The sequence below is a fragment of the Balearica regulorum genome, chromosome 24 (assembly GCF_011004875.1).
Source record: "Balearica regulorum gibbericeps isolate bBalReg1 chromosome 24, bBalReg1.pri, whole genome shotgun sequence".
Classification (NCBI taxonomy): domain Eukaryota; kingdom Metazoa; phylum Chordata; class Aves; order Gruiformes; family Gruidae; genus Balearica; species Balearica regulorum.
This window is the reverse complement of record NC_046207.1, coordinates 3,630,960-3,657,626: the sequence shown is the minus strand read 5'-3', so window position 1 is coordinate 3,657,626 and position 26,667 is coordinate 3,630,960. Positions and strand designations below refer to the sequence as shown.

The following is a 26,667-nucleotide window of genomic DNA, read 5'->3' as shown; positions in this document are numbered from 1 at the left end:
TTTGTGTTTGCTTCTCCAGTGTAGCCCTTTTCTGACTTATGGTAGGGGAAAATGCATCAACAGAGAGGATTTTCTTTTTTTTTTTCTTATGTGAACAATTGTCATCTGTTTTGTGTGTGTTTATTTCTTTCCTTGGTGTAATTTTTTCAGTAATATCCTGTAATTCATTTACAGAAACTTTTCTGTGTCAGCCTCAGCTGCTTGCTTTGGGAATACCCCACATCCAAACTAGCCTGTGAAACAAGAATTCTGACTTACAAACTTGAACCGCTTCTACATTTTTTAAAGCAAGTTTTATCAACCTGTTACTGCTCTCAGGTTTCTGAGTGTAACATCCTAGTATCTTCTACTGTTCATCTGATTTTTTTTTTTTGGTTGGTTTATCTTGTGTAAAAACCTGAAAAGCTGCCTGATCCTAGGATAAAACCATAGACTTAATGCTTTATTCTGGCACTACTTACATAACTGGAAAGGTATTTTAGCCCCTTGCTGGGGAAAGTGTTCCTTGAGCTCTGCTGTGTGAGGTGCTTGTGTGAGCACTTGCCAACCTGCCTGTGTCTAAATGACCTGTGTTATTTTAAACGGTGTGAATTGTAGATCTCCTGGTTCATTTTGACTGTTCTGAGTTAATGCAGTAGAACTGGTAACACAAGTTTCTTACCTAAAGGCAAAAATTTTGCCAGCGGAGAGGCCGTGTGTCTAGTCTGGAATGTTTTTGGAGGTGTTACGTTTAGCATAAGTGCTAAAAACTTCCTGAGTAGTACAAGTACGTGTGTGTGTGTGCGCGCGCACAATCTTTGCACGTGCCCCTTTGTCAGCAATAAATACCCTCCTTACCTTCAGCAGGTCTTGTGCTGCAGATGGTGCTGGTGCAGGGTGGAAGTGTCTGTAAACGTACCAGGAGGAGCTGGTCGCGGTTGCTCTCTCTCCAGTGTCTTACTGCCAGCGACAGCAGCAAATAGGGGCACCAAAGGCCCTCCCTCAGGTTTGGGTGGCTCCCTGCTGCCAGCAGTATCTGGTTAAGGGGTTGAAAAGAGGTTTCAGCTCTAATTACGGGGGAAAGTTTAGGCTGCTAAAGCACTGGGGTTATTCTTCTACCTGCTGGCAGAGAACAAACTGACAGTACTTAGCTACAAGTGAACAGAGGGGAAAACCGGATACAGGCAGGGTGAGAATAGCTAAGCAGTAACAAATTGAAGGATTGTCGTGAGTGCCATTCCCACAAGAGGCTGGGAAAATGGCACCAGCCTTTGAGGGTCTGGAGAGGGTGTAGATGAAGGCTAAAGCAAGGGTTGCTTTTTTTTTCCCTTCTTTTTTTTTTTTTTCTTTTTCTTTTTTCCCCTCCTCCTGGAAGACTAAGCAGCAATGTGAAATGCTGAACGGTTCCTCCAAGGAATTCCAAGCCATCTGTGAACCTCTCTACTCCTCAACAACATTGGGGCTTGTGGAATGTTTAATGCAAGTAGTGTGGACTAAGCACTGCTGGTTCCTGTTCCCCAAAGCTGGATGTGGTGTTCCTCACCTGGTTGCAGACCTCACTGTGGAGGTGTGAACCTTTCTGAATGGATGGAGCAAACAATCCTTTGTCTCAGACTCCAGCAGCACGTGCCATAGGCCAATTTCCATGTGTTAGCTGCTTGTCACAAGCAAAGGATTCACAGCAAAAGAATAACTCACGCATTCATCCGTACACACGTACGCGCACATCCAAACCCAACCTTTTGCCCTTAATGCAAGAAAGAAAAATATGATTTTTATAGCCAGCCTCACACGTGCTCCATCTGTTATAGTAACTACCTTAACCTCATTAATGGGCTTGTTACCAGAGCCAGTGTGACAGCAATGTGCTACTTACACAATAGGGGGTTTGTTTTTTAGTAATTCAGTTTTCATGAGGTTTCTGTGACAATTGCAGAAGGCTGCGATACTGACCCATTAGCAGTTTCAAGGAATTTTTCATTTATGAATGTATTGTTCTTTCAAGCCAGCTGGGAATACAACGAGTGAGTATCTGATCTTAGCAAATGTGTTTTGTATGTGTATGTTCTGTTACCTACATAAATCCCCCGGCTGGTCTGTCCGTATGCTGGAGGTGACGTGGGGCTGCGCTGATCTGCATGTGCTGGTTTGTTTGGATCAAAAATGATCTTGTAGTTCTTGTAGCTGGTAGGCCTGTGGGTCTGTCCAAACACAGCTCCGCTCTGCAAGCTACGCTGAAAGCAGTTTTTGTGGAGCGTAGGAAAGTCTCCTATTGGAGTTCAGTATTAGTTCACTTTTACTAGAAAAAAGGCAAGGAGGTGGAAGTGAACCGATCACACGCAGTGGCGGATCCTGGATGTTTTAGAATGTGAATGTTCATTTCTACCGTTTAGGTCTGCCCCAGTGACGGTGTCCGAAAAGCCTGTTGATGCAAATCCAGTGTTAGATTTTCTTCAAGTTTAGGAAACAAAATCTATCAGAGGTGTGGGGAGAAGCCTTATAAATTCTTGTGCCTCTCTTGCCTTTGGTTAATTCTCCACCGTGTCTGTTTACGTGCATGTTGCAGAAGCTTCTGCTCTGCCTTATGCCCCTACACGTCAGCCTGGCTCCCTGAAAAATGGAGGTGGACTCATGGCCCTGAGGTGCATTTGTTTTTCACGTAAAAATTGGAATGCTGTGTTCCTTTCTCCACCCTCTGGGCTGCACTCATGTTTGAGCTCTTCTCTACAGCCGTGAAGCTCTCGGCTTCACTGACACAAGATCAGTGGGAATTCCCTGGCCACTTTTGCATCCAGGATTTAGGGTATTCAGAACCCCCCCCCCCACAACAGTTGTCACTAACCACAGGACAGCCTGCCCTCCGAGAAAGCCACGTGCTGAGGACACGTGCTGTGTTGCAAACCAGCTCTCGTGCCGCAGAGATAAGGAGCGCTCGTTTGCGCGGTTGAGCAGAGCCGGGGAAGGGATGAGGACTCGCTGGGTGACGCAGGTCTTGGTCGGTGCCAAAGCAAGCTGAGCTCCCGGCCCCTGCCCTCTGTTTGAGAGGGGAAGAGCCTGGAGGCTGTTTTCCACACGTCTCATCTCGGGGGTTGCTGGGTCTCCAGGGTCTTTTCTGCATTTAATTAGCCTTAGGATTTGGGGGTGGTCAGGGTAGAATATGCCCTTCCTCGGGGTGTCTCGAGCAGCATTGGGTTAGCGCGCAGCGACAAAGCAGTGTCGCCGGGCTGTCTCCTGCCGCGGTGCGCAGAGCCCGTTCTGTTGCCGCACAAACCTCCGGCCCGGCCGCTTCCCCAGCTCCGCTCGCAAACACGACTGTACGGTCTGCGAAAGGACGGACGCTGGCTGATGGGGTGTGAGGCACTCGGGACCGTATTCTTCGTGTGTTGAGAACGGGGGTGACGTTCAGCTGGAAGTGCCGGTGTTGAGCTGGGGCAGCCAACTGCACCTCGTTACCGCTGTTCTCTGTGTCGCAGCGCCAGGCCGAGGTGCTGGTGGGTGTCGGGCCAAGCTGGGGTGAAATGTGGCGAGGGAGTGGACTGACCTTTCTCTAGGAACAAACCCTGAGGAAACCTCTCCAGAATTGGAGCCTAGAAGACCTCCCAGGGTCTCTGCGGGCTGGTGAGGTCTCTTGGTCCCTGCAGACAGAAATGGTCAGAACAGGCGCTCCTCGCCCATGCTGAGACGTTGGTGCGGTTTGGTGTGCTGATTTCTTGCTGTGTTTCTTAACAAAAGTAGGCAGATTTCATAATTTCTCTCTTATGTGTTCTTGCAAGTGCTTTTAAAGCACTATGTCTGCTGAACTGTTCAAAAGCATTTTTTTCCTTCAATAATTCTTCCCCTTTATGGGGTTTAGTTCATTTGTACTGGGATTCTTTAATTACATGGAAATCTTCAAATAGGTAGAAATCAGGAGTCAAGATGTCAGGATATTATTGCCCCTGGAGTACCTACGCTCCCCTGTGGCTGGCTTCATAGAATCATAGAATCTTTAAGGTTGGGAAAGACCTCTAAGATCATCATGTCCAACCGTCATTGCTTAAAGGTGCAAATGACACACGGCTGCTGTTGGTGTCACCTCATCCCCAAGCCTGCGTGCTGAGCAGAGCAAGCACTTCTTCCCAAGGCTCTGCCTTATGGAAACCTCCATGGGAGAGTTTGATGGGGTTGTATGGGAGCTGCTTATCTCCCTCCTGGAAGCTCAGCTGTGGCAAAGCCAAAAGTTGGTGGCTCAGCAGAGCAGGGAGCTGGTGAGTCCCAGATGCTGACCTCGTGCTGTACCCGACAGGGTTAGTGCTGCAAAGGAGACAAGTCCCTCTTGGGCTCAGGTTCAAAGTACTGACCAGAAGGTCAGCTCTGGTTTCCTTTGCTGCGCTGAGCCTCTTAAATAGGTGTGAATGAGAATATGCTGTACACGGGAGCATCTGTCCGGAGCGGAGAGCCCAACGCTCCCACCGGGCTCCGTGTGGTGGGAAAGGAATGGCACCAAAGGGGCAAAAAGGTGTCTGCTGCTCTCCTCATCTTTTGGGGTGACTCTGCTCAGTTCTTGTGGCTTTTAGAGTCTTGACCTGGCCAGGCCAGAGTTTGTTCCTGGCAGATCTCATCCTGGCACTCTTCTCAGCACTGCTGGGATTAATGCATCGCCTTTCCCTCCCTGCCTGCTGGCCCTAGGCACGTTGTCGAGGCTTTGCCTGGCCAGATGGTATCAGCCCTCTGTGTAGTATACAGCCTGAAAAAGATGAATGCACTTTCTGATAACTCTCTTACCTTCCCGTACAGTGCTCAACCCATAAAGTGAGATTTGCTGCTGTCCTTGTTCTTCATTATCACTATTCATACTTATTTCAGGGTGTGGAATCTGGTAATAGAAATATTTCCTGGGTTAGCCTCTGCAAATTGCATCAGATAGTTCAGCTCAGCTTGGCAACCCGTTAACGCTAGGGACAATTCCTTTGCCTGAGACAGTGTACTCTAAGGGTACATCTGGGACGCGCTCTAATGTTGCATGTTAATTATTTACTATGACCAGAAAGGAACTTCACATCATGGTCTAGGTAATAGATTTATGGCGCTTCCTGCTGGGCTTTGTACGGTGGATACAGCAGGAGTAACAGCAAAGCCAGTGCAACAATAGCAACCACACGGGGGGAAAAAAAATCTAGAAAAAATTACATTAGGAAGAAAGGACTGCTGAGAATTTATTTCTGGTTGGTCGCAAAACATCATCACATCCTGAGGAATAAGCCACTAGAATAAATCTGGAATGAGTAAACAATGGTAAAAAAGTGTGAGAGCGTTAGGTATGTTTGCAGCCAGGTGTCGGAGCGCATGTCATGAGCAGAGCTCTGTCTTTAGAGGGTTTTCCATGAAGAAGAATGATGGGTGTCCTACCTGCCTAACGCAGAGCAACGCTCAGCTGTGAATTTGCGTGGTGAAGGGATGCTGACTTGAAGGTGCGTTGCTCTGGCTGTATGTGCCATCACACGGCGACGAGCTCTTCTCCTCGCTCAAGTGCCCGAAGCGTTTCAACTCAGGGAAAGGCAGCTCTGCTGTCCGTATCAGGAGTTGTATGGGCAGGAATGTGAGCGACTCGATAGCCGAGCTGAAACATCTTCTGCGTGGTGGGGCAGGGCTGGCGCTTTCAGGACCAGCGTGAGAAATTTCTGACGTTTGCCTATTACCTCCAACATCTTTCCCTAGTCAGCTGCCTCTGTGTCTTGCTGAACTGGAAACGCAGCGTGTATTTCTTGACTCCCAGCTCTCTGATCTGGTTATTATAAATCTCTGCCCTTTGGAGGTCACTGCTCCTCGCTTCTGAGAACCCGATCTTGCTGATTCCCAGAACTGCTCTGCAGCTATCGATCTGTTGCAGTGACTCGACAAACCTGAGTGAAACACAGAGCTAAAATTTCATCCGAATGCAAACTAGCTCCCTGAATTCCCTATCTGGAAGGAAGATGGGCTGTGCAGAGGGTAGCCCAAAAAATACTGGATACATGTAAAATCCTTGACACTCCTGCAGACTGAGATGTCAAATAAAAGCAAGCTACTAGTTTCATTTCTTAGAAACACGGTGCTGCAGCAGGATACAGCCCGCACCTACATTTTGCCTCCAGGAAGCATAAACCCTTCCCTGAGGAAGAGTACCCGACTCTCTGGAGGAAGGCACGGTGTGAAAGGACTCTTCCGCTTCAGGGTAAGTCCTGTCCTGCTGCAGCCGTCGCTGAGGCCCACGGGGTGGCTGAGCCCGGCGGGGCTCTCGGCTCTGCGCTGGGCCGGGGCGTCACGCAGCAGGCGGTGACACGCTCGCTTTCCTAGCAAACAACCTGGAAGTGCCGTTGCTCGAGACAGAGATGAAGGTCGGGGAGGGGAAAAAAACCTAATTAAAACCACGGAGCTTGGCTCGGTAGCCAGCGTGCTGTCAGCGCGGGAGCGTGGGCGATGTTCTCTGCAGCTGCTGAGAGCTGTTCCCCTGACACCAGGTGCAGCCGGAGGTTACGTATTTCATTGTGATCTTTGGTTGTATGACCGGTTGGGAGGATGTCAAGGGAGCGAAGTGTTCATTTCTTGAACTCTACCAAGACTCACAAGTAAACACGCAGCTCTGGACGCTCCGGATCAGCTACCCGAAGCTGCAAGCTGGTGCTGAGGAGATGGGCAAAGCAAGTGCAGAAGGTAAGGGAGGACTAGCCAGGGGCTGAATGAAGGTGCGCTGGCCAAAGACATAGACCGATTTATTAATTATAGTATTTTTACACTCATAAATAGGAAAGGCAGCTTATACCAATGGAAGGGTTCCCTCTCACCCTCGCTTCTGGGGCACCAGCGGAAGTGTGCTTGCCAGGTGGGAGCAGCGCAAGGCAGGAGGGCCGGGAGTTGCCGCAACACCAAGGCTCTGGGCTGCGCGCAAAGGCGTTGGCAGAGCTGCTCGGAGCGTCTGGCCTCTCCTCAGGCAGCGAGAGCTGCTTTTCCTGGCCCTTGTGCCCAGGGACAAGGCTGGGAGGGTTGGCATTAGCCATGCAGGGGAGGGTCATGGGGGGAAATCAGGCTTTCAATCAACATACAGAATTTCCTCTACAGGCTACCGCGTTGGCGATGCTCCGTATCGGGCAGCTGGAACATCACTCTGAAGCAGTAGGAAACAGGCTGCTTCTGTATGGCTGCGCTGTACTGCTCCTTGTCTAACTGGGCACATGGTTGGAGCTGCTAATTAAAAAGTGAGGCACCTCTTAACGGGGACGTGGTGCCAATTGTAGATGGTCACTATTGTGGAAAACCAGTCAAAGGGTAGTTAAGTTGCATGCGCTGCACTGGGCTGCAGAGAGAGCTGCCTTTCCAACACATCAGGATTTCCCTCAAACATGCAAATATTGGTGGAGGTTAAGTCTAAATTCAGATATTAAGAACTCTGTATGGTTTAGGTTACTTTGTAAAGCATTTTCTTAATGCGCCTCCACCAGGTTCTTTTCTTGCGCCAGATGATTTTCTAGCCAAGCCCAGGATGGGCACACCCAAGAGCCTGACAGGTCTTCAAAGATCCTGAAGATGGTCCTCACAGAAGTTGTTCAGTTCGGAAAAGCCCCAACACGACGATGAACTGGTGCCTCAGGCCTGGCTGCCTCCTGCAGTCCCTTTCCCTGAAGGTGACCTTGGCTTTGACCTGCGCCCCAGACCAACGCAGTCAGGCAGCCGTCCATCCCCTAAATTGTCTGTAGCACCTGTGCTCCAGGAACCGCTGTGACCCCAGCCAGTGCCTCCAGCTGCCCTGCTCAGGGAGCCTAAATACCGGACGGCCCGGCTCGAGGAGGTGATGAGGCAGGAGCATGCACATAGAAGACAAGGAGTATTTCCCCCTTCCCGCAAAGCAGTTCACAGGGAAGGTATACGATCTGTGACCACTGTGTCACGGCCATCCTGGGAAGAAGGTGATGCTGGCCTTGCTGAGGGGCGGCCACGTGGGTCAGGGCCATCCCTAGCTGAGGACGGGTTAGACAGAGGCTCAGTACATGTACTGGAGGAATGGAGTCAGCAGCAGCGTTGTAGCATCCTCATATCCGAAAAAAAAGCCCAGTTAGGACGGCCTCTCCGACCTCACCAAAGAGAGGGACTGCGACAGGCCCGTCTGTGCCGGCTGGAGGCAGCAATTACCTGACACGCTGCTGAAGCTGCAGCTCCGCTGCTCGGAAGGTGTCTGCATCGCTCAGGACGAGTCCCAGCCTGACAAATACGAGGGTCTTCTAACAAGCACGCAAGAGCCCCGCCAACTGTCAGCTGATTATCCACGTGTGCACCTGAACACTATTCCTGACCGAAGCAGGTATTCGTAGATTAGTGCTGCCCTAGGCTGGCCTGGAAAAACGCTTATACTGATCGAATACTAACCAGACATCTCCTTATATACACAAGTGAGGGTGGCACCGTGTGCTCCCAGCACTGCTAGTACGTGTAGCCTTTGCTGTAAAGCTGCGGAGGGAGGTTCCCAAGGTCTGGCAGATAAGTGGAATTCTCATCCAGGTGAGAAAGAGGGACTGTGTCCTCCTCACTGATCTGCCGGTCAAACTCTGCCTTCAGCGTTGGCCGCTGGTTATCAGGGAAGGCCAGGGAGAACAAAGCTTCGGGCTCACACACAAACTTGTACACGTAGCGTTCTCCGGCCACCTGCGGGGAAGATGAGAGATGAATGCTGCAGGCACATAGGCAATGCTCCTCAGCAGTGGAGAAAGCTTGCAAAAACATCTGGTTGCTCTCGCCCATTGCCCTGAGACACAGCGGAGTTGTAAACTTCTGGTGCCGTCCTCCTGCTTCTCTGCTGCTGCTCTGGTTTCCCCTGGAACAGCTCCTGGGAAACGGGATGCTGCCAGCTGACCCTTTGTCCGGGTAGCAAAAGCACCAACAGTCCCTGACCAGTTGTACTGTGACGTAATTACGCTCACAGTTATCCTCTCCAGTGCCCTGGATCTGAAAGATCTGGAAGAGGCCACCCCCACCAGACAGGACCAACCCCCGGCAGCCTTCCTCTCACCAACAGCAAGTCTGGACTGATTATATGTCCTTGCAGCTGCATAAATTCTGACTCACCTGACTGCAGACGTATACAGAAAAAGCGTGAAATCTTGACTCCCCTTTGCTTTATTTCCCATACGTTGCCTAGATTCGGCTCCTTTGCACTTTCTCATTTAAATGCTGCAAAGAGAACCTACGGGGAAAGCAAGCTCAGGATGCCCGGCTAGCTCAAGTGCGTTCCGTACCTGTAAGACTTCCTATCTCAAACAAGAGAAGCATCATTAAAGGCGTTAAAAATTCCATCTGCTTTGCAAACTGACCTTCTGCATGATGCCTTTCTCATAATAGTAGCGAAGGGATCGGCTCAGCTTGTCATAGTTCATGGCTGGACGGTTCTTTTGGATACCCCACAGCCTGGCTACCTGGAGAATAAAGCATCGCAGTGCGTGAATGCCTGTGAACCCAAGGGCAAAAGAGCATTATCCAGCCGATTGTCTTTTGAGGAACAGTACCACAACACGTGCAAATATTTTTTAGATAATAGACTCGAACAATAATTATTTAGCAGCTTTTCCACAGGAAGAGTAGAACTCCAGCTGAAGCGTACTACATCAGAGAGAGGCATTCTCCTTCCCGCTACAGAGCTCATTTGCTGGCACCACTTCTCCTCACTTTCCAGTACTCTGAAAGCTTGAGGATGCTGAAGGATGGCTTCATCCTATGCTACACTTCATCTTCAAGGATCAGAGGTTTACCAGGAGCCCAAGTACAGGGGAACACCTCCCTTGGAAGACCCATGTGCCTTTCTTCCTCCTACTACAAGATTTTCACCTTTGTCCATGAGACTCAGCAATCTGTTGTAAGCATATGTCAGCCCACCAAAACAACTCATCTGCATTCAAAGTGCCTGTAGAGGTTGATATGTAGCGAGAACGGTGCTAAACGCAGCTCTGATTGGAGCAAGATGTGAATAGATATTGCAGACACATCTCCCAGAAGTTGTCAGCTATCACTGGGTTTTCTGGAACATGGCAGCATTAGAAATTACACCTTAGTTAATATCATTTTGATATAAAAATATATTTAGACTAGGACATAGTTTCTTCCAGATTTTTATGAAAACTGTGATCAGTAGGGTTCAAAACTCCAAACCTCAATGGCAGCCTCAAATATGGAGCATGATAAGACAGCGCAAGTCACTGCAGACTTGAGACTGACGTGTCTAGGGAAGTGGAGGCAGTGAGTAATTCAACTCGCTGCATTCCTGAGACTCTAAACTTACAAGCAGCCTTTCTTAAATCTGATATCTGTGTCACCCAAGAGTTTTGACCTCTTCTAAAAACCTCGGCTTGCTGCAGGGTCTAGTGAGTACCACTGGTAGGCAGGAGCCTTGACAAGGGACAGCCCCTTGGGGATTTGCAGCCCCAGAAACAGTGGCTGCTCCCCCTGAGCCTGTAGAGAAGCTAAAGGGTTTCACCTCTTCTGGCTCAATGAGTTTGAACTCCATCCCTCTACCGGTCCAGGCAATGAAGTGGGAATTAGTTGGATCATCCAATAAAGCCACAAGAAATTGCCAGAGCTGGAGAGATCCCCGTCTCTGGTATGGAGGTCCTTCCCGGTATCCTCCAGCTTCCTGCTTGATGTCTCCTGCTGAGAAGAACGAACAAGGTGTTTCTAAGGGTAACAGTGCAAAACCAATTGCAAAAAAAAAACCCCAACCAAACCACATTTCACAAATGTTTACCTGGAATATTTCCATTCACATAAATCAGAGTGGCCAATTCACCAGCAGCTCTTCCAGGAGGAGCTCTGATGAACCTCACAATTAAGCTACTTATGCTAGAAGGCCTGTTTGCTGCTAAAAAAGCTCTAGAGATGGGATACCAAAAAGCCAGGTATGAACCACGGCTAAGAGACCTGCAAGAACACAGTGTAATGAACTACGTAGACAGTGGCCAAGTGGCTAGCAAAGATACTGGATAACCCTATCTTACACCCCAACTGGAAGCCATTCTTTCTCTGACCTTCAAATTTTTCTGGAACAACACAGACATCGTCAGTAAAGGATCTCATCTGCTTGTCATAGCTGCAGCCTGAAAGCGAAAGCAACATATGCAGTCATAGACAAAGACAGGGTCGTACTAGAGAACAATACAACGGAGGGGAAAGACAGTCGCTGAGCTTCTTACCTAAGGTATCTTCTGTATTTGAATGGCTCGGATAGCTCTCAGCATTTATGTACATGGAAGGACATCCGGGAACATCTACGGAACAATTAACAAAGTCATTTAAGTAAAAAGCTGGGGAGGCAGAATGATCTCGCTCTCCAGAGGTGGACAGGTAAGTGCAGCTGTCTAACCAGTGTCCTCTCAGGGCCCTCCCAAAGGGCTAGTGGCAGACTGATAACTTTTTATGTCCCGGCCACCCCCCACAACTCCGTCTTCGTCATGCTTCCGATCATGAATTACATGAGTAAATTTTTGCGGGACTATCGCATGACTTCCTTCAGAGTAGCCAGCACAGCCAGTCAGTCACCTATCCACCACTCTCAACTCAAAACCTTGGACAACGGGGTAAATTTGTATGACACCCCTTCCTCGTCTTAGGTTGAGCTAACTACGCACCCCGCTCCTGTTTTCACGGGAGAGAAGGCATTACATTTTTCCAGGGTTACTCTGATGATGTTAATGGAGAGCAGCAACATCTGAATATTTGCTACAGACAGTGTCTCACCAATCATTTCAGATATCTTATGTCTGCCTGGCTTTTTCATGTCATCATAGGGCATTCTCACAAACAGCTGAGAAAACATAAATAGCCTGAGTTGGGAAACAAGCAGAAAGTCTTTTCATGATCTCTGTGCAGCATATATCGTTGCCTGGGCACTGCAATTTATATCTTCCATATTTTGTGTTTTCTGAATCCTGCATTTTCTGAATCAAATCTATTTTCCATCCACAGCTGCAATGGAAGCTGTAACTGGGAGCTTTGGAAAGATTTACCTCAGGTTTCCCTCCTACTCCTGTGTATAGCCATTGCTTTCAGCAGACATTTCGCTGATGCTAAGGGCAGAAGGGTACTCTGACCTGACAGACTGTGTGCTATTACAATCGTAAACTACTCTCTCTCTCAAAAAAAAAAAAAAAAAAAAAGCATTCTTCTGGGATTGCACATTTTCTTCCCCTGTCTGGACAGAAGGACCCATTGAAAGCGTAACGTCAGCATAGCCACAGTGGTGGATTCTGTACCCTCATAGGAGCTTTTTATTTATGCATTTATTTCTGCTAAAGGAAACAATTCAAAATGTCCATTAAAATACCAGGAAACCAGAAATAACGTTCCCTCTAGAAGAGAGTGTTGTGATGTCAGGGTAGCAAGTCTTTGGACAGGTCTGCTGAAAAAATAAGATTTATCCCTTGTGGAAAGATAAGAGGATTACCTGATTGATCTGGTATCTAGAGAGCTATTTTTGGAATGCTAGAGTTTCTTTTTCTCTTGCGAGCCTCTGAAATCTCTGCTATCTGCTCTGGGTCCCCTGTTTCTACGGGAAGTAGCAGGTGGAGGTTGGCACAACAAGAGGAGCACACTTGGACTTAGCCGAGCCTACCCAGACCCTGCTCCGCGCTCATGCCTGTCCTTGGAATTGGCCAGTTTATCGTTAGCCACCCAAGTCTCTTTAGACTGTTTCAGTTTTAGACTTTTTAGATCTATTTGTCAGAACAAAGCTGCTTTATCTTGCACGCTAAGCTCCAAAATGGGGCAGCAGCTCTCTCGGCAACCTACTGCAGCGAATTTCCGAGTGTCAGCGGCGCGTGAGAGACCTCAGCGGGGAAAGCTGACACCCACCAGCTGGGCTGGGAGAGCTGCATCTTTGCCTCCATTTTGTGAATTAAATTCTTCTGCCTCCAGCCAGGGAAAAGGCACGGGGCCAGACAGCGTCATGAGCTGCAGCTCCGCGTTGTGCGGAGCAATCCCTGCAGCTTTCCTCTGCTGGCGCTTGCAGGTCCCCTCCTGCTGCAGGGATCTGAGACAGCTTTTCTGTACAAGCTCCAAGATATTTGATTCCTTCCTTTCTGCTGCCATTTAAAGAACGTGTTTCAGTATAATTTCTTCAAAGCTGACCTCATTCCTCTCCCTTTCCACGACCAAGCAGCTCATATATCCCCTGAAGACAAAAACTCCCCGTGAAACATACTTCTCTCCATTTCTGATTGTCAGTGGGCTAATTATGAATTTTGAGAGTCTCCCCAGGGCTGCTTATTCCCTCAGGAAAAAACCACACGCCTTTAATCTAGTTTGAATGGGTTTGACATCACCTTCTCGCTCCTATATCTTGTCGGAGCTTTCCACTATCTACCTGAAAGTCCTTCTCAGAACACGGTACGGAGAGTAAAGTCCCAGCCTTCTCTTGGATGCAGTAAACACAACTGTTTTCCTTCTACACAACCAATTTCCCAGGCCACACGTGCTCCTGAAGGTGGGGTAGTACTGTTTCAAAGCCCAAAGCCCGCCGCTTACGGATGTTCACCCAGGAGGTTGCTCACCCCCACCGATGCCTGCTTGACGCAGTCAGAGCTAGTTCTGCCTACCTGAGTCGTACACGTAGTCCACCTGCTCCTGCTTGATCACCACAGCTGCTGGGTACCGATGGCTGCTGCCCGCCCGGCTGGCTTGCTCGTACCGTGGGTCGTGGTACTCCTGTTTGAAGCTCTGATGAGGGTACTGGAGGCACGGCTCGGACATCTGGCGCTGATAGGCAACGGGGTCTTCCTGGGCCATGCCCTGGGAGGAGGGGAAGGAACGGCACATCTCCACAGGTGGCTGGTATGCGGAGCTGGAAGAGGGCAGAGGACACAGCACGGCTGCTTTCTTGGCCCTCCGATCTCAGCCTTGGCGCGGGGCTGGTTGAGGGACAGGAACCTCCTCGGCCTCAGCCCGTCACTAGGGCTGTAGGAGCTGCACGTACACTGGGGCAGGGGACCCCGATGAAAGATGTTTCCAAAGCTAGCTACGCGGCCCATCATTCCACAGCATCTGATGAGCTTAAAGGTTACAGACTTCTCCTTCAAACCCCAGGCAGCAGCGGTGAGTCCCAGGTACTTTGCATGGGGGGGATCCTGTGACCGCTGGAAACTGAGCGCTCTAATCTGGATGCTGCAGCCCCTCCTCCCTGAACCACCGAGGAGGGCAATCCTTCTCGCAGTGGCTGCCTCCTCCTGGCAGTAACTCACCTGTTTTCGTCGAGGTATCCACAGCTGGATGTGGGGTGGGGTGGCCCCGCAGGGGTCAGGAAGCTCCTGTCCTGTCTAGGGAACTGTTGGAGCGGTGACTGTATCGGGGTTCCTGGGTTGGGGGACTTGATTCCAACTTGTCTGGGTTGATCATAGGCACTGGGACAGTCAAACAGATATTGGAGCATTACAGTTCTCCGAGGAGGAATTGTGGCAGCACCTGGGGAGAACGCGTCACAGGCAGACACGCTGTCCCTCTGCGCGGCCACCTACGCCAGAAAACTCCCAGCGTAAACTCCTTCCTTTCTGATTATGCGTTGCCCCCACGCACGATAGCAATAACCCTTCGAGCAGAAAACCGGAGAAGGTGTCTGTGCTGAGGAAGCTGTTCTATAACTCGGGCAAATAGCTGGGACTGTGGGCAATGGTGTCAGGGAGCTCCTCGAGGGACAGATTTTGGAAAGCAATGGGGAGTGAGGCACGTGACAGATGTCAAGACTACTCTTAGCACCAGGATGGCTGAGGAACAGCGCTAGGGAGAAGAAAAAAGAGGCAAGCCCACATCTACTCTACTCGAGAGTGAAGCTACCCCGTGCAATAAGTGGCAGCACGACCCCGCTGCAGGAGCTGACCCACTGGTCCGTTCACATTGCAGCGTGTGCTGCCCTTACCCAGCAGACAGACCAGATTGTTGCCAGAACCCTTCGTTATTGGATAACGCAGTAGCGCTTGATTTCGCGACAGCTCCTGTCCCTCCCCTGTGTAAGCTGCGTTACCTGGCGTAAAGGCACTGCTCGCCATTGCGGTGCTGGAATGGCTGCTTGTGGTTGCAGGACAGCGTGGGGTCCGAGGAGGGACTCTGCGGCTCCTTTTTAATATTAGCAGGAGGACTGTGAAAAGCTACTGGGAGAGAGAAACGAGAGATCAAGTTGACGTTTTTCTTGTTTGCGGAGAGAGATTTTTAATCAGCCAGTAAAAAGTCAGTTGAGATGCCACCACCTTGTCCTTCTTCGGCTGGCTCTGCAAGAAACAACTGTTCGCTGGACTTCCCTGAGCTCTGCCCTTGGTTTCGTAAGGTTTGTATGATACATCAACCTTATAAGAGCAAATCTTAACATGCTCTGTGATAATCCAGAGCACTTTGAAAAGGATTTAGAGTGGGTATTATTTCCTGAGCTGCTCAGGGCTGCGACGGACATTTGCTGTTACATCAAAGGGGCAGCATGCACGTACTCTATTTTTCAACACATAAAAGCAAATTTTGATTTGCATCATGCGAAATGCTCTTTCATCGACATACCCAGTAAGCGTGTCTCGTGAGTAGTGTTACCAGGTAGCACTGCATTAAATGATAATGCACTAACGTGGGAAAATAAATGTAAGGTTTTTGTAGACGCAGCTGCAAAAGCTGAAGGTTTTCTGTGGGAAAATACGTATTGCATAGTATTATGGGCTGTCACCAGGCTAACTTGCTCACAGACACCTTACACAAGTAATGTTTCCAGCAGCACCTAACCAATTTAGATAGCTAAAATTCCTTTTCCAAAGGAACTGCGTCTGTCTTAAAGCACAGTACAAAACAGAAGCCTGACTTCCGAGTCCGTGCTTTCACTATAATACACCTCAACGGTGGAAGAGCAGCTTGCAGTCCCCCCAGCAGCCTCCCTTTGAAGTGTCTAATTTCATTAATTGTATCAGGTTTATACTTTAGCACTCAGCAAAAAGGCTTCCTACGGGGGAACTGTGATTCCACGCTGGCACCCAGCAGCTACCCGTATGATTTCCAAGCATAGGTTTCCCTTTGTGGAATCTCTCCTATGCTAACAGTCCCACATCCCTAAATGTGGGATCCAGGGAATCTCGTAACCGCTCTGCTCATCTGAAACACCAGTGACAGTCCAGGAAAAAAGTAGAATGGTTCCTTTACATTTTCAGTGCACTGGTCTGTGGTCGTGGCCTGATGCAGACGAGGAGGGATATTTCTGGGCTGGTTAGAATTTCACAAATAACAAATGTGGGTTGCAGTTTATAGCACCAGGCAGTAGAATATGGGTATTGTAACTTCTCATGCTTAATTAAATCCAGCAGGGAGCAAAACTTCCTTCGCTAGTTCCTCAGAAAAGCTTATCCTGGCTGAAGGACGTGGTAAGCATCTTCCACCTTTGCTGCTGGGCTCTGCTGCTGCTGTTGGAGGTCACTGGCACTTAGGAAGGAAAGAAAAGTAACCCCAGAAAGGTATGTAGGTCTAGGCTTGTTTTTCAAATATGGGAAAGCTCTGCCCTCCAAATCACAACTGCAAGCTTTTAATAAGGCTAGCTCCAGTCCTCCTCCGCCTCCTCCTGCCTCTTCAAGCTGAGACGATGCTGCTTACAAAGCCTGGGATGTTCAGAGCTGTGATTACGGTTTTAAGGATGGAAAGTAACATCTTGATTTGTGAAGACCTCATATTTTTGCTGAGTTTATTTCAGGACTGACCTGAGCTGTGCATGCCTCAGCCATCCTGAAGCTAATTCTCTCTCACATAAACGATTAATTGTCCCTCCAGAAGTGCTGCAGCAAACAGCTATCAAAAGGGCTGGAGAAAGGGCCGCTGCTGTCTGGATATTAAGGCCACTTTCCATTGCGAACATCCCTCCCCAAAATTAATTTTCTCAGCAAGAGGGGAAAAAACCCCAAACAAACCTGACTCCTTTTACCTGCCTTCGGTTTCAGCCTGCACTAGAAAAGCCCATCTTTACATCACGCCAGCACCCAAAGGGATCCAAAAGCTTGACAGAACCAATATAGATAAATAAATCCGTAAGATACCAGCGCCTCTTATTGTTTCCGGCTCCTACTTCCATTTCAGGGACAATCGGCCCCCGCAGCCCATCCCGGAGCTGCCATCAATCGTAGCAGAGTTCACAAACGGGTCTTGGCACCGTCCGCACCGACGGCAGGCGGGAGTGCGCTGACCCAGCGGGCCCGTCCCACACCTGGGATGGATTCAGCATCCCAAGCAGGACACTCCTGCATCTGTGCAAACACCCCAGGCCCAGGGAAGGGTTGAAATAAAAAGGGGTCTTTCTATGCTTGAGGCATCTATTTCCCTTCTGTCTGCAGCGGCTCTTTTCAATGTATGGAGTAAACAGATATATCGAAGCCATCTAAAAATGCCGATGGGTTGGCTGAGCCTTGGAGGGGGGAAAAAAAATATAAAACTGCTCTGTCCAGTACACTGAATGCCATTGAAGTTGGAAGAAGCTAGATGTGGTAGGAGCAGCCAATTCTTTCCGGCCCCTAATAGCTGGAACGGGCTATCGCATTACAACTAGCTCATTCAGTCACTCATTCATTCAGAGTGAAACGTGCGGCCAGCCCTCTCCTCAGTTCTAGGTCAAAAAGAGGAAGAAATAAGATATATGACTCAGAGAACAAGCCCGGCAGTGCTGCAGGGCCAAGTCCAGGGGAAGGAGGTAGACAAGAACAACCAGTAAAAAATGCTTCATTTTAGTTTTCATGGGGACAACTGCCCTGGGCAGAGAGGGGTATCGGCACCAAAGTTGGCTGCACCAGCTTTAAACGGACATCTCGACCCTCAGCCGCCAGACATCATCTATACGCTCGGGGAACGGTGAGGCATCTTCCAGTAGCCTTGAGGTGCCCGTCAAACGGCAGGCTCCGGGTTCCCGTGGCTGTTTGCAGCACAGAGCTCTTCAGAACCCTCTGCATTCGCCTCGGGCAAGCGGTCTTAACCCAGCAGCACCTTCCGAATGAAATGGTGGCATGCTGTGGGGACCGGCTGAAGCAGGCTCAACGTGAGAAAAGCAGAACGAGTTGTCACGGCCGTTGTGTGGAAGGTTCCTACACGTACTCTTGTACCTGTGCGACGTTCAGCTCCTTTGTAAGGTGCTTTGACAGTTCTCAGAGCAAACATTTGCGGTACAGCCTGTACGTTCCTGTGCAAACGCGGCCAGGCTGCTGAGGGGACAGTTCCTGCCAGCAGCTAGCGAGCGTATCTCTGCCGGGATACCGTGCCGTCGCGCGGTGGCGGGCAGCAGCCGGGACCATCATCTGACAGGGGCCGTGCTGGCACCAGATGCTCTGCCAAAGGCCACGCAGGTGAGCAAAGCCCCCAAAAAGCACCTGCAGGAGACACAGCACCTATAATTCCACGTGCAGTCCGATTTCTTTTGCTTTGGGAGGAGTAGTAGCACACATTTTACCTTTGATTGCGACAGTGATGCATTTTCTCAGCTGTTCGGGGTTGCCTAATTATTCGCAGATACACCAACTAAACCGCACATCTGTTGAACCCACTCTGCAGCAGGGACTGTGGTAGTTACCCCCCACAAAAATACTTTTGCATTGTCCAGATGTGGACAGTTAACCTGTTTTTTGTTTTTGTTTTAAATTTTGTTGGTTTTTTTTCCTTTTTTTGTCACCATCACAGCAATGCAGGAATAAAATGAGTATTTTAGCCTCAACATCTGTGTGTTGCATTTAGGTATTCGCTTGGTTTAAGTGTATCCTGCCCTTCACCCCGAGATGTGCCATCACCCCCCCGTGCTACTTACAGTTTTCTGAATGAAAGTCAGGCACAAATTGCTCATCACTGTCTGGAACCTGAGCTGCCGCAGGGGAGGGAGGGAGGAAAGGAGAGAGAGAGGAAAATTAGATTTGGCATTTTGTATGGTATAATTAACAGCAAGACAGAAATAAGTCTATGCAGGAAAGATCTGAGCTTTCTGTTGGGACGTACTTCAATGACTAAGGATAGTTTTTCCCTTTGGGATTAATGAATACAGTTCTTCTGCCTGCAGATTTACCCCTTAACAGCTGCCAGTTTCTTCCTCCCTTACCTTGGAAATAAGAACAGCAAGGTTTTTTTAGCTCAGGGTTCACAGTTTTGGTTAGAAACATAACATGCAGAGATTTTTTTTTTAAGCATTTAGCATAGAAAAAATACTGCAACCAACTGATAAATTTGGAAAGGCTATGCCAGTGGTGAGCAGAACAGGAAATATCTATGCCTTCATATGCAAGCTTTTCAGTAGCTCCAGAAGCAGCAGATAGCTTGGCGCTAGTGGAATAGGCTACAATTTGTAAATCAGCAGAGGAGAACACTTCAGAAGAAAAAAAAAAAAAAAACAAAAAACAAAACTATCCGGTAGCAGGAGAGGGAAATGGTTAACAGTGCCTTGCACACGGGTGTGACTTCACAAATGGGAAATGTAAGAGGAGGTGCTGGTGTCGTCAAAGAGAACCGGACAGCAAACACCCGCCCTTTGCCCACAAATCAGCCCGGTAAAGTTTCCTCGTAGGCATCTGCCCTACGGACAGCGCTGGTGGTACAACTCCAGTAAAAACGGCAAGGTCTAAGGTATCTGAGTCTTTCAAAGGTTGTCTAACAAAGATATCCGAAAATCTGCAGAGGCCTCATTGACCTTGGAACAGCCAACCTCACCCGAACAAGACGGTGCTGAAGGTGGTAAGCAGTGGAAGAGTTAACGACGTTAGCGTCTCAGCGTTAAGAAGCTCCAGGCTCAACGCCGGGTGAGGCTCACTGCGTTTGTCTGTCGACTCGAAAAATCAACAGCACGCTTCATAAGTTGATGCCACTTCATAACTCAAGGGGTCACATTTATTCTGATTTACATGAACGACTGGACTTTGCAAAAAGCTGTAAAGCCCACATGGATAGAGTTTCCCGCAGCTTCCAAAACGGAGGCACTAGAAGAACCCTTCACTATGTACTTCACAGTACGTTTCGTCGCTTCCTGGGGTAAATACTTATTTTAAATGAAAACTTAAAATAGCAGAACTCTTCCTGCGATGCCTAGGAAAGATGTAACGGTGGGTGGAAGCTGGTAGCTGGCAAAGACCGGCAGCTCTGCTGACCCTTATGGCATCATTTGTGCCAGTTCCTGATCTGCCTGTACACAGCTGCCTGCCTTTCCCGAGCTCCAGCTTAGATCATTCTGTTCACGGATCACCTACCACAGTACGGCCTTGGCCCACATCTCAGTGGCATTGAAGCCTTTGCAAAATATATAATAAAACAGCGAAATGACACAGAGGAAGGAAAAGAATTTTATTGTCTTTCTTCACCTGTAGGTTGACTCAGCAAGGGACATAGATGTGTCCTTGAGAGATTATTCCAACGTACAAAAATCAAATGTTGTAATAGTCCGTAGTGCTATTATATGAAAATTCCTGTGTTGAAACAGTGTATATGTAATGGGTGCTTTTCTGATTTCAGAGGAATCAGCTACACATCATCTTCTCTAGCTCCTGCTTCCCTTATTTGATGAGAAAAGCTTTAACCAACGTTGCCCTCGCACATTCACAGAGGGAACGAGTCATTCGAAACGTTCCAACTGTAAATACAACTGTGCACCCCCATTCTAACTGCGCTCACCCCATTCTACAAGACGGTTTGTGCCTCCCTTTCCTTTGCAAGAGCTGGAGAAGCAAGACAGAACAGTGCTCCGGGACAGCCTGCACAGTCTAGAACGTACGGTCTTGTTGAAGCACATCTCACAATCACTTAAGCAACAGGACACCAAAGCAAGTGATCCGACCTGGCTTTCTCCCTGCCAGCAGCACCTGTATTTAGTTACAAATACCTTTGCATTCTTCCCCTACCACAGAAAGAAAAGAAAGCAAGAGAGGCACACCATCCTCATGTCGGGAACACGTTACTGATCAGAATTAGCCTGTATTTTAATACGCAGCTCTTTTTTCTCCGTTACGCGGAGCCTAGCTCAGCTATGGCCCCAGCCCACCTCCTGAGCAGTCCTTTCCCCAGAGACAGCAACTAACGTGGTAAATTCGGGTCTGGCAAAGAACGAAGCTTTTGGGTGTGCCCTGGGAGAAACTGTGGGGAGAACCTTAACGGCAGTACAGGTTGTGTTAGAATTGCGTTGCGTTCTTCCATATATCAATCTTTCTCTGACGTAAAACCCGAGAAAACGGTACTCCTTCCAAGCTATGAAGATATTCCCAAACAAGAATAATGCTGGCACTAGGTATCAGTTCATAAATAAAGATAGACCATAATAACACCTCAAATTCAACTGTTTACACCCAAATAGTAAAGAAAAATATCTAGTAGGAATTACTACATATTGCCAACTCAAAGGATTGAAAGTATGGGAGGTCTCATACAGATCATGGGTGAACAAAATACGATGGAGTCAAACAGATTTCTAGTTAAGGTCAAAGTTCTGAGCTTATCGAGATTCATATTAGCAAGTTCTTCTCCGTAACCATGCAAATCAGAAACTTTTGTTTTTAAGGGAAAGGTCATGTTGCCATATTACCTGCAACACTACAAAAATATCGTACTTCTAACAATTACCTCTACGTCCCTTTTACTGCAGTGTAGGGAGAGCTTGCTGCAGGTTGTTATTTCACAAAAATCTCTCACAAACTTGCTGAAGGAAATGCTGCTGCTGGTATATAACAGACAAACCTAGAGGTTTTGTTGTTGTGGAATGGACAGAAGATTGCCCTCCCTCAGCTCTAAAGCAGAAGGTGATGTAGTCAAAGTAAAGGGACATGAGGAATGGAAGCCCGCTAATCTCTGTCACTTGAAGCTAAGCTGAACAAGAGATGCCGAAAATAAACCTTAGGGAATAACACTGCATTAACAACAGGCGGTGGATTAGAGTGGAACTAGCCGAGCTCTTCACACTGCAATCACCGCTCCTTAAAATAACCTGTATGACAACAAACTGTAAATATAAACGATTAAAGGTGGGGGAAAAAAACCCCAACCAACCCTACAAAATTCATCTTTAAAAAGCAACACTGTAATAGAATCAATAATGGGAAGCGCATCGTATGAGCTGAGCTTGATTTCGCAGCCTACTGCCTTGAGGCTGCTACTGTCTATCGCGTTGCCGACAATCTGGCTGAGAAAATTACGGACCAAAAGCAACGGGCCACAGAAAAAGATGTGCAATGAAGGGCACGGCTGGAGCGAGAGCGCGCCGCCTCGCCGCTGGGCAGCGATGCTCGCAGACAGCTACGGTCCTGTACTAGAAGGCTCAAGCGCCCAAAGCCCGGGCTCGTCGTAGCCACCCCGACTGCGTGCAGCACCGTGCGCCTCAGCATCTCCCACCCTGCTGTCAAGAGCTGGAGCACCAGAACTAAAGCTGCCTGGCAAAGGATAAACAAAGCAGCGCGTTATCTCCTCCTTGCAATTAGCACAGACAACTATCTGTGCAACTTTTCCCCAGGGAAGGTTTGGGGTTTTTGTTTGGTTTTTTTGGTTTCGTTTTGTTTCTCTGAATGACAAATCACTTTTTGTAAGTGATTTGGCTTGAAATTAGTTCCATACAGTTATCAACTGCCAGCTTCACATCATTGCCTTCTAACAGATTCTGGTAAAAATGGTATAGAGGAAAACTTTAGATTTTTAGCAACCTAGGATTTTTCAGCATCTGTTTCTTTTAAGAGTTGTCTACATGCAGACATTAGTCTTTTACCCTGCAAAGGAGAAATCAGGTGTTCACGGACACCATTAAAAATATTCTAAAAACTTAACAACGAGATATCCCCATGAATGAAACCACACAAATCTATATGTTGACGCATACACACACATACGTATGTACACGTGGTTTAAATTTGTTAACATTTTTCATACGGCTGTTTGATTGCTGTGAATTTGTATTTCCAGTTTGCTTCCTTCCTAGGTTTGTTTTTCTTTTATTTCAAAAGTAACGCCAAGAACTGAAAATAAAATCATAAAATAGCTAAATTTCTTAACTAAATGTGGTAGAGGCAGAGAATAAATAACAGATTTCATATTTTCACTTTATTTTCTTTTTTCTTCTTGCATTGTTTAGGAAGGTCCTCCTAAGTTTTTCAGTTGCCTTCATCTCATGAACAAATGCTAACATATAGACATGTATAAGACATTAACTAAAAAAAAATATATATTTTCCTCATTCAGGAAAATCATTTGACATACCGGTGAATACAGAAAAACAAACAATAGTTTGCTTTGGAGGGCAACTTTTCTTGTTAAAAGTCTGGAAATGGGAGTCACCATGGGAAAAATTTTTCCCATATATGCGGTCTGAAATCATAAGCTAGAATACATCCATTGAATTTCCCAAAGATTTCACCTGGACTCTGACTAGGTGCTATGAACTATACAAAAAAAAAAAAAGGATATCTGCCTATACTCTAAAACACCAAAAAAGCAATAGGGTTTGCATTATCATTTACTAATGATGTACAATAGCAGATTACGTCTTTCTATACAGTGCGACGAGACCATGTGTGACCTTCGCTCCAACGCTCCGCTACTGACAGACATATCGGAGAGATTCTATGATTTTATGCAAATTCTTTAGATTAGTGAGCTAAAAATAATATCAAACGTTAGAAAGCCGAAACCTGAAACTCTACCAGAAATCAATTCTGAGGCAAATTTATCTTATTGGCAGCTCAAGGTTTTTGAAGATTTACGAGAAACCAGTCTGAAGCATGTGTGCGCATTCAGCAGATCTATTAGATGACCAGCAATTAATACCTATTTTTCTGCTTTTCTGCTCTGATGTAAGTTAGGTGAGTGTTTCAATCCTGGAAGAGCCTCCAGGTAATTTCTCTTTCATCCTTACAATCCTCAAACTCATGAACACTGCTCGATCAACATAATTTCGTTTCAAAATGAATATAAATAATTTGATTTTTTTCCCTCCTTCAATAATCTTATTTAGTTGGCACTTTTTTGGAGGCTTAAAAACCCCCCACAACCAACTCAAAAACCTGTTGGACAGGATTGTCCTTCACTTGTGGTAAAATTAGGGGAAATAACCCTGCTGAAAATGCCACACATATTTTTATATTATTATTGTTAAATATTTGTTAAGTACCTATATCACAGTAAGTACTTTTATATTTATCAAGAGTCTGTATCGAGGATAAGTAGTTAATTTTCTAGAAAGCGGATCATTTGTAGAACTGGAATTAGAGGAAATTCACCCTACTGTTTAAAACTGGTTTCACTCAGAGTTAACGGGACTCCCTGGGATTTTAAGTTTTCTCTTCCTTGAAGTCAAAAGGCCAAAAAATTCAGACACCAAAGTGAACAGTGTGTAAATTCCAGGAAGGTCCCTTCAAAGAATTATCTTTAAAACCAAACAAACAAGTTAAGAGAAGCACTTTGTTCCCCAAATTAAAAGAGCAGCTTATAGTTTGTTTAAGAAAATATCAATATTCTGGCAACCAGTAAAGATTAAGTGATAAATTAGCAGAAAATCGAACCAGTTACAAGTAGCCTGAAACTCAAATTGTAACCAGGAACGAGGGCCAGGTGCCAAGTTCCATTCATGAGCAAATACCCAGCACAATAGCGTGATTCATGCGTCTTCATTTCCACCAGCCAGAGGTTGGCAAGTCTGAAAAAACCCCACTTTCCCGTTCGGAGCCCGGCGAACCGGGCAAAGGAGCGGCACAAACATCAGAAGACGAACAAACCAAAACGGAGCGATGGGAAGGAGCCTACCTTCTGTCAGCCAAGTCTCTTGGAATCGGCTCAAGTCCTGGAAGAGGTCTGCATGGGAAGGGAGAGCTTTCCTCAGTGGAGCGCTGGGGAGGGACAGCGGGATGCTCCAGAGCCGGAGGTGCCGGGCGGAACGAGGAGGTGGGGGCGGAGGCGCAGGGGGAGGACCCGGTCCCTGCCCAGAAGCCATCCCCATCCCATTCCCATCGCCATCCCCATCCCATTCCCATCGCCATCCCCATCCCATTCCCATCCCATTCCCATCGCCATCCCCATCCCTCCACCCCCCCCGTTACCTTCCGAATCCTGCGCCGGCGGCAAGCCCGGGTCCCCAGGTCTCTTCCCAGCGCCCATCAGAGCTCCGCCGCCGGGAGCCGGCTGGCCCGGGGGCTGCTGCGGGGGCAGCACATCAGTGCGGCGGCCCCGACCGGAGCGGGGCCCAGCAACTCCCCCCCCCCCCCCCCCCCCGGCCGGCGGAGCCGCCACTCACCTGCGGGAAAGTGAACGGCACCTGCTGGTCCAGGTACCCCTTCATCCTGCCGCCCGTGGGCTACCTCCGCTGGCGCGGGGCTACCGGCTCTCGGCGGGCACCGGGGGGAGGCCCGCGGCGGGCTGGGGCGGCCGGACGGCACCGCGGGGCGGCCTCCACCTGCCGAAGTCAGCGGCCGCGGTGGGACGGGACGGGACGGGACGGGACGGGACAGCCCGCCGACCCCCCCCCCCCCTCCCCGGCGGGCGGGCAGCGCGATCCGCACGGCTCCGCGTCCCTCCCGCCGTCCGTGAGAGGCGGCGATCGCTCCGCAGCTGCCAAAACTTGGGGATACGAGACGGGACCGGACACCCCCCCCCCCAGCTCCCAGCCGGGACGAGCCCCCGCCGCCCCAGGACAACCGTGCCGTGCCGTGCCGTGCCCGCCCCGGGACAGCCGTGCCGTGCCGTGCCGTGCCGTGCCCGCCCCGGGACAGCCGTGCCGTGCCGTGCCGTGCCGTGCCGTGCCGTGCCCGCCCCTCACCCGACGGCGGCCCGCGGCCCACGCGGAGCCCGGAGCAGCCCCGCCCGGGCGGTCAGGCCGTCGCGCGCCCAGGGGCGGCCTCCCATTGGTGCATCGCCTCGTTCACGGGCTCGGCTCGCCTGCTCCTTTGTTTCATTGACTTTGTGAATGAAGCTCCGGGGTGGGACGCGCCAGCCAATCCCAGCTCTTTTTCTCTCTCGCCCAGTGAGAAGTGGGAGTTGCCTTAGCCTTCGGGGCCAATCAGATCGCAGTACTCCAGTATTCATTCAAGTACGGAGCTCCCATTCATAAAAAAAACCCCAACCAACCCAACCAAACCCTCCCGAAGTTCATTCATGAAAGGCTGCAAAGGCGCTCCGACTACGCCAACTGTGCATGGCAGAAGTATGCTTAGCCTGCACTTTCAGACTCCCACCCAGCGTGGCACACGACCAGGCCTGCCCGTTCTCATGCACACTGCAGTCATTTTAAAATTTTTCAGGTATGTTTGGTTCTGTTCTGGGGAAGTTCTTTTAAGTTTCAACAAGATTTGGAAAAAAAAAAAAAAAAAAAAAAAAAACAAACCCAAACCCACCCTCACTTATGCATCTGGAGTGCAAATAATTAAAGCCCTGGCTTCCAAAATCACTTTTACTCTTACAAATATTAAGGGACGAGAACATAAAATAAAAATCTAGTCCTGGGATTTGCACACAAAAAAAGTGGGTTTGCATGCTTTTGTGCATACCAGGTGCTGTCTTCTGTGCTGTGTGCATGCATTCTGTTATTTTTTCAAATTTCTCCTTTAAAGTCCCATGATCGTATTTATTGATCCTATTTATCCTACAAAAAATATCAGTAACAGCAAAAAGAAGATAATAACTCATGAAATGTCATCTCCTGGAAGACAAGTAGGTACTCAAGAGAAAAAGAAGGAAAGGGGGAAAGTTATCCCTAAGGCTAAA

At 48.5% G+C, this 26,667-nt stretch overlaps 1 protein-coding gene across 7 annotated transcripts; it reads right to left on the bottom strand.

Moving 5' to 3' along the window:
- Nucleotides 1–6,693: 6,693 nt before the first annotated feature.
- ETV4 (ETS variant transcription factor 4) lies at nucleotides 6,694–25,329 on the bottom strand. 7 transcript variants are annotated; one of them, XM_075775309.1, is made up of 12 exons: nucleotides 25,202–25,329; nucleotides 25,008–25,104; nucleotides 24,715–24,762; nucleotides 18,767–18,820; nucleotides 14,987–15,113; nucleotides 14,211–14,369; nucleotides 13,569–13,813; nucleotides 11,169–11,243; nucleotides 11,004–11,072; nucleotides 10,457–10,629; nucleotides 9,300–9,401; nucleotides 6,694–8,634 (listed from the first exon to the last, which is right to left on the bottom strand). In XM_075775309.1, exons 1-12 carry the CDS (start codon nucleotides 25,244–25,246, stop codon nucleotides 8,413–8,415), a joined length of 1,416 nt encoding a protein of 471 aa, XP_075631424.1. In that variant the 5' UTR covers nucleotides 25,247–25,329; the 3' UTR covers nucleotides 6,694–8,412. The 7 variants fall into 7 exon arrangements, with proteins under 7 accessions (XP_075631424.1, XP_075631426.1, XP_075631428.1 ...); XM_075775311.1 differs by having other exon boundaries at nucleotides 10,457–10,626; XM_075775313.1 differs by having other exon boundaries at nucleotides 14,987–15,110.
- Nucleotides 25,330–26,667: the final 1,338 nt, after the last annotated feature.